The 20,539-nt window shown below is 43.1% G+C and overlaps 1 protein-coding gene across 2 annotated transcripts in view; it reads left to right on the top strand.

Annotated features, from left to right (window-relative positions):
* The window catches only part of mmp16a (matrix metallopeptidase 16a (membrane-inserted)), a 53,837-nt gene extending 34,727 nt beyond the window's left edge, over window positions 1-19,110 (top strand). For both annotated transcript variants that reach the window (XM_085418265.1, XM_085418266.1), the window contains 4 exons: window positions 9,866-10,004; window positions 15,150-15,300; window positions 15,851-15,966; window positions 18,387-19,110. In XM_085418265.1, the coding sequence (XP_085274391.1) occupies window positions 9,866-10,004; window positions 15,150-15,300; window positions 15,851-15,966; window positions 18,387-18,721 (741 nt within the window). In that variant the 3' untranslated portion in view covers window positions 18,722-19,110. The remainder of the gene's footprint in view (window positions 1-9,865; window positions 10,005-15,149; window positions 15,301-15,850; window positions 15,967-18,386) is intronic.
* The last annotated feature ends 1,429 nt before the right edge of the window (window positions 19,111-20,539 follow it).

Consider the following 20,539-nt stretch of genomic DNA (forward strand, 5'->3'; position numbering starts at 1 on the left):
TTACCTTTGCCAAAGAGGTTATGTGATTGGTTTAGTTTGTTTGCAGGATTCAGGATTATTGAAAAATTATTATTCAGAAACAACAGTTTTGCAGAGGTGGGGCTTGACCCACAGACTATATTTATTTATTACAATTAAATATCAATTAAAATGGGAAAAAAACAGTGAGGTGAGAAATCATCCTTATATTCACAAGAAGGTTTCAGACACAAACCTGGATTCTTCTGGATCAAGAGACTCTATTGATGCTCGGTGTTGAGTGAATTTTCAGCCTTGGTGGAAGGATGCTGTGTATGTGCTCCGCTGCTTTACTGTGAGGACCTAAAACAAGGGATGTCATGATTTTATTGTTATGAGCCAACCATTTCATATAACTCACACCTTACAATTGTAGGATATTGTTGATCTCAGCACTGTGCTGAAGATGTGTAAAGCACAAAAGAATCTTCTTCTAGAGGCTCTTTAAAATTAGACACTAGTATGTTTAAAAGGCAGGGGTCAGTGTAAATATTGGAAAGATGTATTTCTGTAAAAGGGGTAAACGTCCTTGGCAGTTGTGATGAGGACACACGATAGCTCCGAACATTGTGAATGAATTCTGCTAGAACTTTGTAGGGGTGTAGAGGGGGTCATGCTAAAATTTGGCTTCCATCCACCGACATCTTCAAGCTCATCCTCACGATTTATTGGTGGAAAACTGACAAAAAGGCTCGTAACTTAGAAAGTACGATTCTTAGTGTGGTGTATATTGTCAGCATATAGTAAGTACTGTTGACAGATTTAAAATAGCATGTCACATTTGACCTCTGACATCTCCTTTAAAGCCAATAGATTAATCTGAAGGTCAAAGTGATAATAATGCTATTTGGAACTATTGAAACCTGCCATTGTTTGCATTGACAACATACAGGTGATGATCTATGCTGATTCTAAATGCCATGTCACCTTGGACCTCTGACCTCTTCTTCAAGGTCAAATAAGGTCAAACTTTTGTAAAAATGGCTTTTATCTTTAAATGAGGCTAAAATTTTACTGCCTTTGTTTATGCTGGCAACATTTAGGAAATGATATTGTCGATGCCTTCTGCTAAGGTGATCCCAAAATGTGTTATATCTTTAAAGTATCGTCAGGAGAAGGAGAATGAGCTTCCTAGTTATATAGATAATAATAACAATAAGCTGAAGTTAATAATGTCCAGTTATTTATAAATGAATACCTGTTATAAAAGGCTGTAAGTGTAATAAGCTAAAGTTTTAGCCTAAACCCTTTGCTCAGTAATTTTTTGTATTGATTTCATTTTTGTGTATTGCTAGGATTTATTTACTTATATTTACACTTTCAAAATAAAAGAATCATTTTTATTATTGTATGTTCCAATAGTTCTCCAGGATGCAATGGACCTGCAGAGATGTGATGGTTTGTGGGGAGAGAGCCCATTTTAGCAAACAGATATTAAAACGATAAGGAGCATTTTGATGAAGTCATATTTCAGCTGTTTCTTTTGTGTCGCACTTGCTGCTCATCTGTACACTGCAGCCTTGTTTTGTTACGCATCATTTGGCTTAGTCCCGTCACTTTTCTATTAAGCACTGTATTATCAATTGTTTCATAATTCACAAACTCTGTAACGTAAAGCTGTGATGTATGATAGCTTATGTGCACAGTGCTTGAAAAACAACCCGTATGCAAAAGACATCATGTTTGCAATTTGTCTTAGTTAATGATAGTGTGCTAAATAAGCAGGGGAACCTGTAATTGCTCGGCTTAAGTGGGCATCCACTTATGTTAAATTGGCATGGTGCTTCCATTATTTTGTTGGCTTTCAGCGTTTCGCTGGCACCGCCTCACATTTTCCTAAACATCCCGGGGAGCGAAGGGGAAAGATTTGCAGAACACATGTAAGCGTAGCTGTAAATCCACTGTGTTCACATCGTTAAGACCACCAGCAATATCAGAGTCATGATGATTTGTTCTCCCCTTAGAGTAATCTGCGTCTCAGCCCGTGAATCAAGTGTGTTTAGTGAAGTGAAATGAATAAGGGAGCACGGGTTTGACTTGGATTCCATCTCCAAGTGTGCTTTTCTGGAGGAGCAGGTGGTCCTAATATTTCTTGATTCTCAGTGAGTATTTTGCCAACTTTCTGCGAGCAGACTGACGTCTCGTGTTAACGCCTCTTTCCTCCTGGTAGATGAAGCTGCCCAACTGTAAAACAGTTTATCTGGAATCATAATTAGAGATGTTTGGATTACTCCGGACTCTGATAAATTCCCTTCAGAACCAGCCAATGTACACGCACGAGTTTACAGACTGGCTGCAGCGATGGCTCGCTGAGTTTTCAGGGGGTTTTTAACTTCACAAGGCTGATTTGTTCTTTACTTGATTGTTCGATTGATTCCTTGCTTGGTTACTTTGCTCTGCGGGTCCATTTGGCCCCACATAACTGGGTTGTATTCACCATCCCAGCTTGATTGTTTTGGAAAACCAAAGGCCAGTCGATGCCAAGTCATTATAGCAGAGATCTCAGCGGTCCCGCCGCCCCTGACAGGTGGTCCAGCAATGTAAAGTAGGGAGCTTTAAAGTGAAGGTGATCTGGTGAAATTCACTGGGAGCAGTGGGGTTTTCAGTGCAATTTCATTGTTGATATGCATCATAGTAGGCTTTTGCAGCTCATTGTTAGAGCAATTCAGAGCTTGGATTTCTTTTCACATGGACCCGCTGCTCTGCAAAAGGAAAAATAGGCTGCAGGAAAAAGTATTGTTGTATTTAAAATGATCATTCAGGGCAGAACTCTGATGAGGATGTATGTCGAAACTTTGGATATCGCAAGTATTCTGTTTTAAAACATATAGGAGGCTACAGGTTTGTATACGGAACATCTCTTATCAAACCAGGATATTTGGATGATTGCTGTCGGATACTCATCAAATATTTTTGCTGTTCTAGACCTTCAGATGCTCACAGAACAGGTATTCTTAACGAGTGGCACTAAAACAGCAGCAGAAAACAGTGAATCAAGAGCGACAACGTTGCCGTGCAGAGACAGAGGTTTCTGTTTTTAGAAAATATTCACATGTTCCACCTGTGAATTTAAAACGGAGAGCAGATTATCAAAGACTCGCTGGGAAAAATGTTCCACTTTCACGTAACGTTACAGATTCAGGATCGATGAGTAACATTCAGGGCTGAGACGCCCTGATTGTGGCTCTTTATGACGCAGAAGTCCTTGTTATAAAGAATGCTGGGATAGACTAGTCTTTCAAGCAGTGCTGAAAGATGTCTGATTTATACGGGTTAACATTAATCTACACAGCCAGGCCGGGAGTCATGCTTGTTAAAGGTGGTTTTTTTACGGTGGCTCATTTTTCTTTCCTAGTGAGGTGACACGGGGTCACCCGGGGTTCACCGATGACTTCACAGATCCAGTGTCAACGGTAAATGCCCCGTAAAGCTACAAAGTTACTGTTGTTTTATGGTCGCAGCCACTTCAGGTTCAACTTTCTGTGAACCCGCAGGCCATATGCTCTCCCACCGGAGCTGGAAGCAGCACACACATTCATGTATATGCATGCGTACACTGGTGAAGAGTGCTTTCTCGGGCTTTAATTGCAACCAGTTTTTTCCCGCTGTACCGCAAACGTGCCCGCGTGTGACGCTTATGCTGTCTGACAACAAGCAGACCAAAAAAAAGTTTCCAGGAGTTCATTCAATTCCCATCAGGCTTGGATTGTAGTAAAATATGGATGGAGTCTCAGACATCATAATTAAAGTTTGGATTTGGGTTTATGGCTCACTGCTGTCTTGTCAGTTTTTAGAGGCAGAAAATCCAAACAGGGATTTGAGGATTTTAACTAAACATTCCCTACAACATGCTTTTCTTATAGCTGCAGTATTGCCTTTATGGAGCAAGAATTCAAAACAAGGATGCAAGGATTACAAAAAGGGAAATTACTGTGCTCATGCTTTTCTTTGTGCTATAAGGTTTCTTTTTTTCCCAAAGTAGTTTTTATCCCTAAAGCTAATTTTTTTTTATTAAAGCTCACTGTTCAGTAAAACCTCTCTGTGAAAGCGGTGCTATAGAAATTGTTGTAGCTCTTGTTAGGTGATAGTTTAAATCTCCAAATTCATTTCACCCACTATGTCTCTGCTGTCGTTTAACAGTGACTCATTATGTTCGGACACTTGTAGCTGCATTACACGGACAGGATTAGAGCCTTTTGTTGTGCCCACATGCAGGTATACGTTTTTTCCCCTACAGGTCTATATATAAGCTTCCACCCAACACTCGACACACTAATGCTTTCATCTACTCTAGCTTCCATTATTGGTGCGTTGCCCGTTATATAGACATATAATAAATGGAAACTACCACCCCTCTCGCCCACTCACTGAGGGACACTTCCTTCCTTCGTGTGGACAGATATAGAGCAGGGGATTCTGCCGCGGGGCGCCTCGCTGTTCAGGATTGCCGATGCCGGAGCCACGCTCCTTGACTATGACATCCATTAATGAGAAAGCAGTTGCCAAATGGGCAGTAAGCTGTCGTGTCTTCTTAATATCTTTTTGAGCAGTGGAATGAAAAGCAAGAGAGAGAGAGAGTCCAAAAATAGCGTGCGTCTGGAGTGGATTTTTGGACAATTGTAAGACTTCTTTTTCAGGTGTCCTGAGAATTCAAAGAGAAAGAGAGATGAAAAGCTGAACACCACTCTCGTGTCTAATTTTAATCTAAAGCCTCTGGGTGATTAGCTTAGCTTAGTTTAACTGAGCAGAAAGATGAGAAGCAGGGGGGAAGCAGCCAGCTTGGGCATGCTCAAAGGTAACAAACCCCCTACCAGCACCTCTGAATTTCACTTAATAATGTGTTATGTGTTATCATTTGTTTTAATCTGTACCCACATTCCAGTTTGAAATGTGCCGGCCGCTTGCCCATTTTCTAATCTTTATGTTAAGCTAAGCTAACTCTCTGATCCTTTTCTCTTACCATATGTTTAATGTCCTCCTGTGAGATTGGTACCTAAGTGCTTCAGAGCAGGAATGTCAAACTTATTTTATATCAAGGGGCCACGTACAGCCCACTTTGATCTCAGGTTGGACAAGAGGAGTGAAACTTGACTTTCTGTCAACCTACAGACATTTAACTACTAATTTAATCCCTGTGATATCTTAATATAAGATGAAGAAGTGTAATTTTAACAGCACATCTCAGCTTTTTTGCATAAAATTATAGAAAAAGTTCTGCTCACTAAGCAGAAAGTCATTCTGTGGTTTATCTATTCTATCTTTGGTGTAGCAAATACAGGTACAAATTTATGCCATCCATCGTATTTTCCATTATAGCCATTGCTCAGCCAATTCTAGTCCCTGGGCCTTATGTTTGACACCCCTGCTTTTTAGCCTTTTTAGCAGCGGCAAATTTCCCCATGATGACATAGTTTTTCCCGAAACATAAACACACCTAGTTAAAATAAACAGTTGCAATTGTTGTTTCCCATGAAATCACTTTTTGTTCTCTAAAAAATACGACTGAAGTTTATTTCAGAGTATAAAATTGCAGAAACTGATAACACAGCCAGTCATTTTGGCAGTTTGATGCCGGAGCTGCTAAACACCGTTCTGCACTCTTGACTTTGGGGATGGAGGCTTACATCGTGCACAGAGCGCCACGCTGACATTTATTGGATTGGAAAATGTCCCCACAAAGATGAACTGTAAAGCTGGCGTATTAGAATTAAAATCTAACGGAAAGAAAGAGCTGCAGGTTGAGAAGTGAAAGCTGCCGTGTTTTGTTGCGCTGATGAAGGTCGCGCTTCATTATTTACAGCAGTTACAGTTACGTCCCTGCAGTCTTGCTTCTTGGCCTTGAGCACATGTATGAAATGAATGAATGAAACAGCTTTTATTTGTCACTAGCAGGTTGCCCTGCAGCGAGATGGAAACCTCCCCATTTCCATTTCCATGTAGAAGGCGTACAAAATGCATCAGCGCACATGTATTTAAGAAAAATCTTCTAGAGTTCAGTTCCTCATCCGTCTGAAATATTTGCACCCGTGCTCTGCTGACGACTCAAGCCGAGTGCGTGCGTCATGTTAGACAAGTGAGAGGTCAACGCGGCTGTCATCCAGATATCACTGCCTGTCATATTCTCACCTCTTCTCTCAGCACATAAACACAAAAGGCGGCAGCAGATGCTTACCCGGGGCTGACGTGGGTGTCGAGGTTTTTAGGTTTAACCTCATTTTTACACAACAAATTCAAAAAAGCGTTGATCTCTCGGAATAGCTTCATTGTCTCCACTTGTTGTTCTTTGCTAATAACAGGGCGGTCTACTTGCTCTTTTGTCCTTTGCAGAAAGATTTCACGCCGGTTCTTTTCATTTTCATTGATTGATAAGTATTTATGCAGTGTTCAACGATTTGAGTCACTTCTTAAATGTGCCGTGTTCTTGTTTTTCATTCCTGTGTTGGCGCTTTACGTCGGGGCAAAGTCTGTAAGTCATCAGCCTCGAACTTTCTAAGAGTCTGATTGAGTCATGTACCCAGCATGCCGCTGTGAAGGGTCGGCGTGTGAACGCGTAGTGTAATTCACACCAGTGTGTTTCAGCTCGGCTCACAAAGATTAGTGATGCTGAGTTGTTTTGAATCTCTGTAATCGTTTTTTTGCCCCTCGCTTTCTAATCGTCTCGTGTCACTTGGTTACCATTTTATGTTGTGATTTTATGGTCGTTTGCATCGCTGGTTGTCAAGGTCTGCGGAGGCAGACCGTGCGGAAAGGTGTGTGGTGGACCCAGGTGCGAACACAAACGAGGATGCAGGAGTGGATTCCAACAAAAACGAGCCTTTTATTATGGCTGAAAAACTCATAGAAAAGAACAACAAAGTAACTGAGGGAAAACCTGAACATAGACTGGGAAACTATGACTCTAATGAGATTTAGACAGCAAAATGCAAACTATGGCTGGGATACTACGACAAGGGGTAGGGGAAATAACACAGACGACGCGACACAGACTACATGAAACACAGAGACTAAATACACATGAGGGATGATCAGGGGAAGTGGATGCACACGGGGAACACAGGTGACACTGATAATCATAACAAGACACGGCAGGAGTGAACGTAACACTGATGGGAGATGGGCAAAGTAAAGCAGGACGTACACAGAGGTTCAAACAGGAGGAGAGAGAGCACGGGGAGAACGCAGACATAACGGGCTGGGGAAAACATAGAATAAAGCACAAAGGGAGACGAGGGCTCATAAATACACAGAGGGCACACAGGGGGGAGAGAGCCATGAAGGGAAAACACTTAGGGAACAACACAACAGGGCAACTCAGAAAACATGGCCTAAATAAGGAACAACATACAAAAATACATGAAAACTAAGAATACTGGGCCCACATGGCCCAGGACCATGACAGCTGGTCTTTTTATGATTTTCTGGATCTCTGTACACGTCTGACGCCACTTTGCTGTTGTTGTTGTTGTTGTTGTTTTCTCTTTGTGGTCATTTTGTGTCACTTGGTTGTCATTTTATGGCTGTTTTGCATCTTTTTGTGTAACTTTGTTCACTTGCACGCTTTACTAATCATTTTGCCTACATATGCAATTGTCTTGGATTTCTGTACATGTTATTGCATTTTTTTGTTCTTTTGCATTTCTTTCTCATTTTTTGGTGTCACTTTTATGATTTTTTTGCATCTCTTTGTAGTCATTTCGAGTTTTTTTGGCTGTCTGGGCACATTTGGCTTCACTCTGTTGTTGTTTCGCCTCTTTGTAGTCATTCAGTGTAATGTTATGGCTGATTTGCGCCTCATTTTAGTATTTTGCGCCACTTTAAATCTCAAGTGATACTTGAGGCTGTTTTGTTTGTTGAATCTATCAGTCATCAATAATCTTCCCCACCCCTACTAGTAGCAGACACCAAAAGATATTCCCACAGGTCAGGTGTCAATGCTGCGGTGGTTCAGAGCTGTTAAGGTGGAACGAGGAGGATCCGAGCATTAATTAGGCACACGGTTTTAGTCGGGATTGCTGATTGGTGTCTCTGTGTAATGATTATTTGCCAGTCATCTTGCGGCAGAATCCTCATGAATTAATGCGCTAAACAGATACCTGTTCATTTCAGAATTAATGAAGTGCAAAGTGCTCTCCATCGTGTGTGTGTGTGTGTGTGTGTGTGTGTTTTGTTGATTTGTCAGCTCAGCAGGTCAGGTACTTCATGCAGTACACCAGTGTGTTGTGCAGTATTGATTTTGCCAACAAAACACTCGGTTCAGCTGTCGGCGAGGCAGTTTGGGATCCGCTTCGCAAACTTTCCTCAGCACAAAAACTCATCGGTAGAACCAGATTTTTTTTATTTATCCAGGAGGGCAGAATTTATATTCCTGTAGAAACCAGATTTGAATTCAGCCTCATCGCTCTGAATGCATCGTCATGTGCCACGAGACTGTATACGTGATAAACTCCGTACCGCCCTTTTTCTCAAAGCGGAGAGCGGTGTGATATTTCCATCTTTCGCTAAGACTGAACTCGCTCTGATTATTCTGAACGTTCCTGTAATTGAGAAGCGCCTGCTGAAATTTTCTACAAGTCGCCCGAGCTTTGTTTTCAGAGTGGGAGTGGGAAGTTGGGGCAGGCGGGAGAAAGAACATTTTCCCTTTTTATAAAGTCAAAAGGACTCAAATGGCTCGGATTTCACAGTTTTGATCTGTTTTCAATTACTCGGCCGGGCCGCGTACAGAAGAAAATGCTGAACAACTGAAATCTATGGAGGCAGTAGGTGTGGAGCGAGAGTGGGAGAGGAGAGGAAAAAGCAGAGGAACTGGAATGAGAGACAAGGGGAAAATGAAAAGAAAGAGGAGGACGAGTCCAGGGAGAGTGCAGAGTCCCAGAGAAACAATTGGATTAGACAAAGAGAGAGAAAGAGAGCTGTGCAGAGAGTCTTTGATAAATTGGCTGTTTATTTAGCTTTCGCTGTGAATGAGGCAGGGTGCGATGATGTGCTGTCTCCCCTGCATCCCTCCCTACGAGGTCGGGCTTTTTTGGCCCGAGCGCCCAGCGTGTTAAGGAGGTGCAATTGGCCATTCATTGCCAAAGGGTGGGACATCTTTCTGAGTCCTAATGGCTTTTGCAGCTGTGTCTCTCCCCGGCTCCCTCTGTCATCAAGTTTCATCCAACATCAAAAAGACACACCTTCCACTTGTCCCCCCCGCCCCAAAAAAAAAAGAAGTCAGCCCCTTGGGTCCTCATAAAGCTCCTGACTATCACTTTTGCCCCTGTTACTTGATGGTTTTCCCAGCATGTTCTTCAGGCTCTGCATGTGTAGCGACAGTCGCCGAGGCTTTCCAGACAACCTGAGAAAGCACATGTGTGTCTTAAAAGCATCACGGCTGTCACCAGCAGGCTTTGTTGCATGAGCAGCAAAGCAAGGCGCTGGCCTGAATTCAGCGTATCAGATAGATTCACTGCCAGCTGTGTCACTATATGCAGAAATTCCTTATAGCTGTAGTTTGTTTCTGTTCTTAGATCAGGGCAGCGTGTTGTTTGGGATCTTAGAAACATTCATGTGCATTTTTTCCTACTTGATCTTCTGATGATGTTTTTCACACATGCGTGCGTCTTATTCTCTAGAACACACTGGATTCTTCCTGTGATTGCTGCTGCACTGAAAGAGGAAAGCTAAATCTTCGCTAAGCGGGCTTTTTGTTGGGTTTTTTGTTGGGGTTTTTTGCCAAAAAGGCCTTTATAGGATGACGGCAGACATCATGCTTTCAACTTCTAAGGGTATATTCTACCTCTGACAATCTGTGTGTCAGACCTTTAAAGGTTCTCATTTATTCCTAACATAGTCCTCTGTTCCCTTTCAGGACCACTGGTTTTGGCGGGTGAAAGATAACTCTGTAATGCAGGGATACCCCATGCCCATCCGAATGTTCTGGAGAGGCCTGCCGCCCAAGATAGACGCAGTCTATGAGAACAGCGAGGGCAAGTTTGTCTTCTTCAAAGGTGAGTCCTTTACACTCCACCACCATCACTGTTTAGTAAAGCTGTTTTTCATTACAGGCAAAGCATCATAAAGCTTTTTATCTGATCCTGCAGTGCTGTAGCCCAGTTGCCTCCGTGCAGTCCCGGCTTGCAGTAGCTCCATGTCTGCTCTGTTATCCCTACAAGTCATCGTCTTGTATAAGCTGGACGCTCATTCCTCCTATATTCAATTTCCATGTGTGTATGTTGAAAATAGAGGGATTTTTTTATGCTATCATGCTCCCTCTGAGCACTGCAGAGTTTAGTGCAAGTCTGGGGAGGATTAAAGCAGTTGTTTTGCTTTGGTAGGAAAGTTTACCACAAACAGTTTTGCCTTTTAATAATGCATGTGTTGCATTTTTCTGCTCCAGTGATATATTTTCATATAAAATCGTCCACTGCAGTTAAACACAATCTGTATGCACAGGTCTAGGAAATCACTGGAACAGCATGTGCAAGGAGAGCCTCGCCGCTTGATGAGACGTGATTTTAATTGTTCTTCTTTCTTTTTTTTTTGCTTTGCTGAAAGATTTGTCTTCACATTCAAATCTAGACTGAGCCCCCAAAACACAGCTTTACGACTAATTATGTCTGAAGCTGCAAAGCCACTTAAAAGAAGCAGCAAACAAACACGGCCCTCGTATTTGCATACACACAGAGAGGACGGGAGGCAGGGAAAGGCGGGGAAGGAAGGGTGTTGATGAAAGGAGACGTAGGTAACAACGAAACTCTGCTGGGATGATAAAAAAAAAAACTACAAATCTTCTCTCAAACTCGTTTCTATTTCCAACACCAAACAATTCCTGGAAATGCAGACTGCTGGTCCCGGGTGTGCCACGAGCTCTGCAAGTTTGATTTCGCTGCCTTCTCCTCCACCCTGCTCTTTACTGGGCAGCGGTGGAGTTAGAAAATTCATACTAACAGAATGCCTTTTTTCATTTGAACACATGCAGCTGATTTCCCAGAAGGCCTTGTTCTGACTGTCACCATTTGGAAGAAAAATTAGGAAGAAAGTCGGTCAGAAAGCAGAAGGCGGCACGTTAACTCCTCGTCTAACCAGGCGTTTTGAATATACTCTGAACAGCTCTCGTCTGATGAATTCTCTTAAAATACATCCACAGATGGGGACGTTGGAGTCTGCTTTGGCTGTCATGGCTGAGACACTGATTAGCTTAGTGCTTTTTGGGCAGGTCTGGAAACAGACACAGTATACATTAAGAGTGTGCTCTTCGTTCCTACGCCAATGTCAGTGTATTAGTTGTTTCCCTCGCTGAATTCTTCAGAGACGCAAGAAGTTCAGCATGAATTTTAAACGCATCAGTCGAACCGGGCCTGCTGTGTGGATTGCTAATCAGGCTATATGCCCTTACAGAATTACCATTCACAGTTTGGCAACACCATGCAGGCAGATTTAGAAGAAGAGTGTTTTACATGGAGAAATGTTGATTAATAAGAAGCTGTGTTGTGAATTGAAATTAAATTAATCAGATTAGCATGGGCTTTTGCAGCTTTACTCGGAGGCGCCCTGCATATGCACAGCACACATATAGGGGTATGTATCTTCCTCCTGGGAGGCAGGATCCAATCAGAGCTTGATTGAGGCTTTTGTGTCAGAGGACAGACAAAGCTACTCCCTACATCTAAATTATGCAGACATGGCTTATATTGTTTTATTTCAGATTAAGAGCAGAACAATACGCAGGCTCGGCTAATGTGGTAGGTTAAACTTGCATTTTTTCTAATGACCAGCAGGGGGCAACTTTTATCGTTGCAGAAAGAATAAAGGTTTGTAGAAATCTATGGGAAAATTATGACTTTGATTGATAGTTTCAAGTCTTTCTAAATATAACCTGATTTTCATTTGGCAACCCTATGGTCCCCTCCAGAGTCATAAAAGATCAGTGACACTCACCACTCGCTCATCACGTCCAATTTTAATCACTTAGAGATGATCAAAACTCTCACATTGAACTCGAGCTGTAGGCTGGACCAGTATTGGCGTGTACATTGAATTTTAAATTAAAAATGTCATTGAATTCACTCCCAACCAGTTTTGCCTGGTTCTGCTTTGTTCTTGTTTCTTCCTGTTAAAAGGGAGTTTTTTCCTCCCACTGTTTCCAAATGCTTGCTCAGAGGTTTTCTCCGTATTCTTGTAGGGTCTTATTTCAAGTTTGAGGTCATGGTGCTGGTTACAGTTATACACAGCCACAGGTATTTGGTATCCTGCTTATGTCTGGCTCTCTTCCTGTGTGGTATATTGTGTCAGTGCAGATATTCACGGTGGCCATGAGAGGTCAAATGCTCTGCAATTTAAGAAAACACCGGCAAATATAAACATGCTGCAAAAACACTCAAAACTTAACAGAAGTTTAATAAAGCAAAACAAAAGTAGAAAAAGTGTTTTTTTTATATAATACTCTACAGTAACGTATGTTTTCTATTAGCCACTTACTGTTAGCCACTTACTGTTAGCCACTTACTGTTAGCTTGTCACTTCTGCATCAGAGCTAGCTACCAAGTGTTGCAGCTAATGTTAACTCCATGAATTATATAAAGTTTTTATTAACATTTTTACTGTTTTTGGCTGTTCTTTGTAAAACTGTTGCCCCATGAAGAGGTTTTTGTATGTACTCGATAGCTAAATGCAGGATAAAATGTCTCAAACAAAGATATTTTCAGCAGCAGATTCTAATCTGAAACATTAAGTAGAGAAGAGGGGGCGGTATAATGAATTTAGGTATGAATGCTCATTGCCCCAGACGAAATAAAACATTTAGGACAGAGCATCTAATTTTAGCCAAAACATTAATACCCTGGCATTTTGGCTCTGAAAGGGTGAATGCTCGGGTCCTGAGCAGGAACTCTTCTAACACAGTGTAACCTTTTAGTACATTTACTGTTCCCTACCTTATAACACAGGGTTACAGATGGAGGTATCATGCAAAATAGCAGTCAGTTTACACTTCTGTTTTTTGTGAGAAATGGGGGTTATGTTTGGTTTATGTTCAGTAGTAGCAGTCAGCACGGTTCGTGCTCCATCGGCGCAGTTGTAGCAGTTTTTAGTTTTATGGGAGAATATCTGACAAACTTAGAATCTCCATAGGCTGTTTGTTGTACGTGGAAAAGCCTGCGATGATTTTTGCTTAAACGCCGTGTCGAAGAATACATTTCCAGATCTGAACGCGATGATTTCAAGCAGACATTAAAGCCACGGGGTCACACTGGGCGTGCGTATGCATAATAAGTTAAGTACTCACAGGCGCATGTGTGGTTCCTGGTTTTCCCGTTTTTGTGTGTGGCCTGTGTAAAGAGGAGGCGTCTCCTTTTTGGAACAAATCTTCATCCTATATAACACTTTTCATACACTGTTGAGGGCAGGCGGGGGGGGATTAGTCGCTGCAGTGCAGCAGATGCCAGAGCCACCACTACATCAAAGCAGCCCTCACAGCTCTGAAGATGAAGCTCGACTTTTATGTGGAGGCCGATGCAAGTCGACTCCAATTTAAAAAAGAAAGCGAGAACGGAGAATCCCATTCTATGTGGGATTGGGGGGAAAAAAGAGTGAGAGAAGGGAAAGTTTGGGAGTTTTTTTATGAATCAATTTGAACTCATTCTTTCTGGGGACGGGTCACTATTAACCTCAGGGTGTGGCGTGTTAGCGTGGCGTATCAAGGCCGGGAGGAAGCGTGACCCACGGTGAGCGGAGCGCTGAGAGAGAATGACTTGAAATGACAGGAATTTCCTTTTGAGAAAAAAAGAGGCCGTTGCAGGTCTCGCCTTCCCATTTAACATTCAGCCAACACCCTGTCCTACTGTTCCTTCCACCTTTCCATCTCTAAGGTATCCGTATTGTTTAAATACTTTAGGGTGAAATGTCAGACATGGGGAATTTGTGAAGAAAATGAATGAGGCCAGATATTGCTGGGATTTTGCCTCCCTTATTTGACATCCATTTCCTGCATTTGTTAAAAAAAAGAAAGAAAGAAGTTGTGTGGTCATCTGTAAAGCTGACCCTGCAGAAATTCCATGTAGTGTTTCAGGCTGATTGGTGTTTAGTTAGACACCAGGGAGACGCGAGGATCCAGCTCTTTAAACACAGCCAGTTAATCGGATTCTGCAAACACGGTTTGAATCTTTGATTCTCTGTTTTTGTCTTAAAAACAAGCTTTAAAAAACTTCAATTTACTTATATTCAATGTCTTGAATGTTACAGAGTTTCAGAGGCGACTGAAGCGTACTGTGTGTGTGTCTGACATCTGCACATGTCACACACTCCTCCTTGTCAGCCCTTTTTTATGTTTTCCTCCAAACCCTGATTTATTTTTGTCAGCGCCGCGATTATTGAAAGAAATACTGTAAGTATTTTGCAGATATTAAACCGATGATTGCTCTTTTCCCGCTCATAAAACAGCAAACATTCATAGCCTCAGGCTCCGTTTCATTTGATTTAATCATAAAAAGGGAATAATAAAAACGCCATCTGCTCTGCCTTTGTCATTCCTACTCCTTCTTTCCCTTTTTCTTTTCTGCCACGTACCTCCCCCCACACACCCCAACACACATTTCCTCTTGACCCACCCTACGCCTCCACCATTGATGAAGAAATGCACTTCCTGGGGTCACGCGGTGTCAGAAATGTGCTGTTTAACCTAATTACTCCACAGGAAGGAGGCTGTAGAGAGGAAAAAATGGAGGCGAGGAACAAAGCAGAAAAAGATATATGGTTTTTAATATTTCAGCAACAATATCACAACCCAAGTATTTTCTTGGCTTCATGGATCCAGGAAACTTTTAAAAAATAAAGGTTTTAATTTGACTGTTTGGTTGCCAGTTTTCCCACAAGCTTTGCAGCTTTTTTCCTTTTATCACAGCTGAGCAGTTACCAGCTCAGTTTGCCAGCGCCAAAAAGTTCCCAGAGCACCTCTAAGCAAGGGCAAGGGGAGCTTGTCACCATTTCTGTTCCCTCTTTCAACAGTATCAGCATCAAATACAGTAATACAACGCAACAGGTTATTGCCTGCCGTGTGTTCAGTGCGTTTTGGGGTCTTTTGCCCCCCTGTATGGTAATCCCCACGGTTACTCGTCCTCCTTCTAATTTGTTTTCTCACTCTCTTTCTCGATATGCAGGAAAGCAGTTCTGGGTGTTTAAGGACACGGTGTTGCAGTCCGGATACCCCAAGGACATCTCCCAGTTTGCCCATGGCATGCCCTCACAGAGCATCGACACCGCCCTGTGGTGGGAGGATGTGGCCAAAACCTACTTCTTTAAAGGGGACAGGTGGGTACGAGTGGAGGTCTTAGATCAGTTCTGGACTTTCTTCCTTGAAAGCCGTGTGCAAATTTAGCCTGCAAAGGTCTCTTAAAAGCGAAGCGTATGATCTTAAATTGGTGGATATTTAGTATAACTAAACAAGAACGGGAAGAATGTTTTAAAGTAGCGTTTCTGATCTGACACAGAGTCGCTCTCAACCTGATTTCATTTGACACTTGTGCTAAAGAACCATCTGTAATATGTTGCTACAAAATCAGGTCAGCGACTCCTCTTAGAGGACGGTTCATTAGTTTTCTTTGTTTGTCTGCTGTCCCACATCATCAGGGTGAAAAAGGTTCAGGGAAAATGTGGGATAGAGTTAGATTTTCCCCATGCCTCTCACACCTGCTATGATAGGTATTATTTGAATTAACTCACTAGAGGAAGCTGACAGTGTGATAGTAAGATACTAGGTATACACATAAAATACCATCTGTTTCCATTTTCAGCCCTGTGTTCCTCTAGCCTTATAGTACCTGCTTTGTCTTCCCGTGGCTCATCCTTTGTTCCTGTTTAGGTACTGGCGCTACAATGAGGAAATGAGAATCATGGACCTTGGCTATCCTAAGCCTATCACAGTGTGGAGAGGTGTGCCTGAATCGCCACAGGGGGCCTTCGTGGACAAAGCCAATGGTACGATTTGTCCTGCACAATACTCTGGTTTGGCAAGCAAGTTGCAGTTCGTTTGCCAGGCTGCATTGATTTCAGATGGTCACTGGCAGGGTAGCATTGATTGAAATTTGCCCCACTTATTAAACTGAGTCTCAGTGTGTGGCACGCTTCCATACATGCAATACAGAGGGAAATGTTTTTTGCGTATTCCAAACAAAAAGCAGGTCAGATCATCCAGAAATACATTTTGTCCCTGTTTTTTATGAATTGTTTCACAAGAAAATATTGCGTAATCGGTCCATCCTGCTCTGAATGCCATAAGACCCAGTCGGAGCCGGACTATGGAAAGCAGAAAGGACAAGACCACCGCTGGGTGCTCATTCCGGTTTTAAGCCAACTGACTCTCTTCAGGCTTGGGTAGGCGGGATTAAAATCTCGCCGGGAGCTCAACGATAGGCCGCTCAGATGGCAAGGCTACAAAAATAATCTTTTCCCATTGGATGCACCGTGCCAGGTGGGTTTGGGGTCTGGTCTTGGCTGCAAGTCGTTTGGAAAAAACAGAGCAGGTGGTGTTGAAAGCTCGTGCCATCTGTGCCGAAGATCCCCCGCCAGACCTGTGGCTGGGCATTTCTGCCGGTGAGGCCAGGTGGAGCGGGCATCAATCAGAGCATGAAGGATGGACTGATATCCAAGCGGATGATGGCTGTTTGTGTATGTTTCTGCACGTAAATGTGTCGGCCTTCGTTTATTGAGAGAGCCGGCTGTTTGCCGAGACAGCGTGCCAAGTGGACCGCTCATAACACTGACCCAGATCGCCAGGCGTAATTGAGCACGCCACTGTAGCCCACGACAGTGTGTATGAGGTGGCACGTTTCGGAGCGGGGAGCCCAGGGCGACGTTGACCTGGTTCTAACCCACACAAGCTCAGCCTGTCTGACCTCTCATCTGCTCTCCCCCTCTGTGTCTCTCAGTGAATAGTTCTACTTGTTATGGAGCTGTATAGTTAGTCTTCATGTGGATCTTTCTATTTCTAACAAAAAACCCTTTTTCGCTTAATTTGGGTTAAATGTAGGAGAAAAGTGTGACAGAACCTGCCGCCAGATCAGAAAGAGGAGCATCCCGACAGTGGCTGTAATTCATCAGCTAATCACAATACTCAGCTGAGCTCTAAATACTAATTCAAAGAGCATTGTGTGGTTTGGCCTGTCTCACTATACGCGGCCAGGTTGTGAAGACAGAGCTCTGCCCGACAAGGTGATCAAGTCTCCCACTCGGCCAGGCCGGCCCCTCTTTCATCTAAAATCCCACCTTACGCTGTTTCATTTCCTCGCTCATACCATCTCCAACCGACACGTTGTTTAAAAAGCGCTGGCCTTCCTCGCCTGGAAACTTAGAACATTTCTTTCCTCATCTTCTCAGAGAGGAGTGCGCATAAATAACAAATGGGGAAACACAAAGTGTGAAAGGAGGCCAACGAGGGAGAGGAGAGCTCGAGGATTCAGCCAGGCTGTCCGGACCAGTTTTACACGGCACATTTTCCCAGTGAGCATTTGAGCGACGGTGGAGGCAAAGTTTGAAATGAACATATTGTGGGCATGGAACAACAAAAAAATAGTTTCTTTGTGTTTCATGATTTTTTTTTTCCATCGCTGGAGCCGTTGTGGAGAGGAGGGGTAAATTCTCACCTGAATGCACGGCGGCCGACTGCATTAGCGGATCTGTGCATCTTTGGGGGACGCTGGGACAGTCGCCCTCACGTCCCGTCACAAAATCGACCGTCGCTCTCGTGGCTTAGAAAGCGCCTTGTTTGCCAGTGACATTTGCTGCGCTTTTGTGTGAGCGTAGCTACGGGGCCTGACTCCCGCTCGGGTGTGTTTTCTCTTTCATGACCGGTATAATTAGTCCTGAGGGACAGGCACAGATATCCCAGCAGAACAACTGAACTGAAACCGAAACTGTGGCTCAGCATCAGAGCAGCACACACACTACTGGCTGGTTATCTTCATTTTGACTTCGCTTGAATAATTTTTTTCCTTTAAGATAAAAGGTGATTTCTTTTTTAAAGATTCAATTAGTAATAAATTCTTTGAACAGTTCGTGACTTTATTAAATACATGAAAGAGCTTCCTCCAAAGCAACAGTTGTGCCCGGTTACTTCAGTATATGTTAGCAGTAAAAATGATGCCTGACGTGTATCGATGAGGATCTAACAGCAAATGGCTTATAAGCTAGTAATGTGACGTATTCCTCACGTTTTAGCACTCGCCCTAGCTGGTGACCTTTCCGTCAGCTGAATGAAATTGTTATCATTATATCCAGTTTGATGGCTTTTCGGTGACAGCTTAATGCACATTTTGACAGTACTGACAGAGCTGAGCATTAGCTGAAAACGTGCTAAATCACTCTTTAACAACTTTTGTGTGCGTGTGTCCTTGCTTCAGGTTTCACCTACTTCTACAAGGGGAAGGAGTACTGGAAGTTTAGCAACCAGTTCCTCAGAGTGGAACCGGGCTACCCGCGCTCCATCCTCAAGGACTTCATGGGCTGCGAGCTGACGCCCATCGACCCCGGCCGCCCACCGGCCGACGACGGCAACTCGGACGTGGTGATCGAGCTGGACAACGAGGCCAACACGGTGAAGGCCATCGCCATAGTGATCCCCTGCGTGCTCGCGCTGTGCCTGCTGGTGCTGGTCTACACCGTGGTGCAGTTCAAGAGGAAGGGCACGCCTCGCCACATACTGTACTGCAAACGCTCCATGCAGGAATGGGTTTGAATTTTTTTGGAGGGGGGTGGGGTTAAGAGACGAGAGGGCAGAGCTAGGGTGGGAGTTAAGAGGATTGTGGAAAAACAGTACAACAGCCCCCCACTTTTCACAGAGAGGAGGACGGTGGACACTGGACAGCTTTATGGGAAAAACAACAAGCCACGCCTCCTCCTCTTCGGCGATCGAAACTTTCGTGCAGACCTGCAGAACCAGCCGAGAAGTCTGACGGTGATCCCGCGTTTAAAAAAAGGCGACTCCCAGGACTTTAAGCTGACTTTCTCCAGCCCCCAGCCTTTTTAACAAACGGGGCCCAGAGGGACAGTTTGTGGAGGGGGATCTTTGTCGGATGTGACCTTCGATCCCGGTCCAAAAATAATGAGAAAAAAAAAAATCAACAAGAGGGTCAGCATCACTTTGTATCTCAGAAACTCGACTTCCTATCCCCGTCCTCTTTGTTTCTTTGCCCGACTGCTTTTCAGACGGAGGACTTTCAGGGGAACAAACTCTTCCCACAGGGCACTGCATTGTCAACTGTGTCATATCAGGTTGTTGATAAACAGCTTTCTATTTTCTGATCCGCGTGCCCCTCCCCTCCTCCAGCTTCAGACTGGGCTCAGAAAAAGAAAAAAGAAAAAAATAAGTCTCAGATAAACACAACTTTATTACGTAACCAATCATTCATCTGTTTTTTTGTTTGTTTTTTCTTTTTTTCTTCTTTTTTTTATTGGAATTCATGTGAGAAAAGAGGTCCTCACTGTTCCCTTTAAGACATCCCTGAAGAAGAGACCAAACAAAACCAAATAAAATCCATCTCTCTCCAAAGAGGATCACATTTTTCTTTCTTTCTTTCTTTAGTTCCTTCTTTCCCTTCTCTGGATCCTTGCAGCGATTACGAGTTGGGGGGAGCTCTGACTGTTGTGGCAGTCTGTTTGAGACACAGGGGCCAAATTATTCTGCAATATTTTAACTCGCCTTAATTATACATCATACTACTTGTGCTTGGTTTTGCTGTTCTTGGTGTTTTTCTTTTTTTTTTTTATTATTTTAATTTGTATACCGCTATTATTTCTTTTTGTTTCTTCTTCCTTTTTTTAAAGAAGCTGCTTAATTGCTTCTTGTGGTTGGTATTTTATGAATTTTATTACGTTACTCAGAATCCTCAGCACTGGCTTGCTGAGCCATTCTGGACAGATTAATACAGTAGGTCCAGCCTGTACTGAAAGTAATGTATTGTATACTAAAAAAAAAGATGTTGGAAGGTTCTGGAGTAAAGCCACTATTTTTGTGTGTTAAGGTATTTGTTACTGTTAGTTTTGATATTTCCATAAGACAGGCTGACAGGAGTCTTGTTTCTGGATTTGTCCTTGGCCCATATTCCTCTGTTTTTGTTTGTTTGGGTTTTTTTATTTCTTTTTTGTGAATGGACTTAATTAAAAATAATGATAATAATAAAATCCTGTTGACTGCCTTGTTTGAGAGAGCTCACAGTTCCCAGAATGCTCTTGTCTGAAGACTGAAGTGAGACAGCAAGTCAAGATCAGTGCCTGTGTCAACGTGCATGCAAGCATTTACTGTACGACCCTATCGGTTCTGCTCAACATGGCTTTGACCCCCTTCCCTCCCATCGAGCCGAGGAGGAAGTTTTCTCTTAAAAATACTGTTTATGTTCACTTTTGTATCTTTTAAGTGTACCCCGGTCCCACCGCCTGCCTTCCTCCAGCTACAATTAAATCCGAGACAAACAAACTGTAAAAGATTTAAGTGGTACATTTGGGTGATTGGCAAGTCAAATTGGCCTGAACCAAACACGTAGTGTCATGGAGACAT

Source organism: Rhamphochromis longiceps, linkage group LG9, assembly GCF_057381845.1.
Source record: "Rhamphochromis longiceps isolate RC_006_pf linkage group LG9, R_longiceps_female_GT1.1, whole genome shotgun sequence".
NCBI classification, from domain to species: domain Eukaryota; kingdom Metazoa; phylum Chordata; class Actinopteri; order Cichliformes; family Cichlidae; genus Rhamphochromis; species Rhamphochromis longiceps.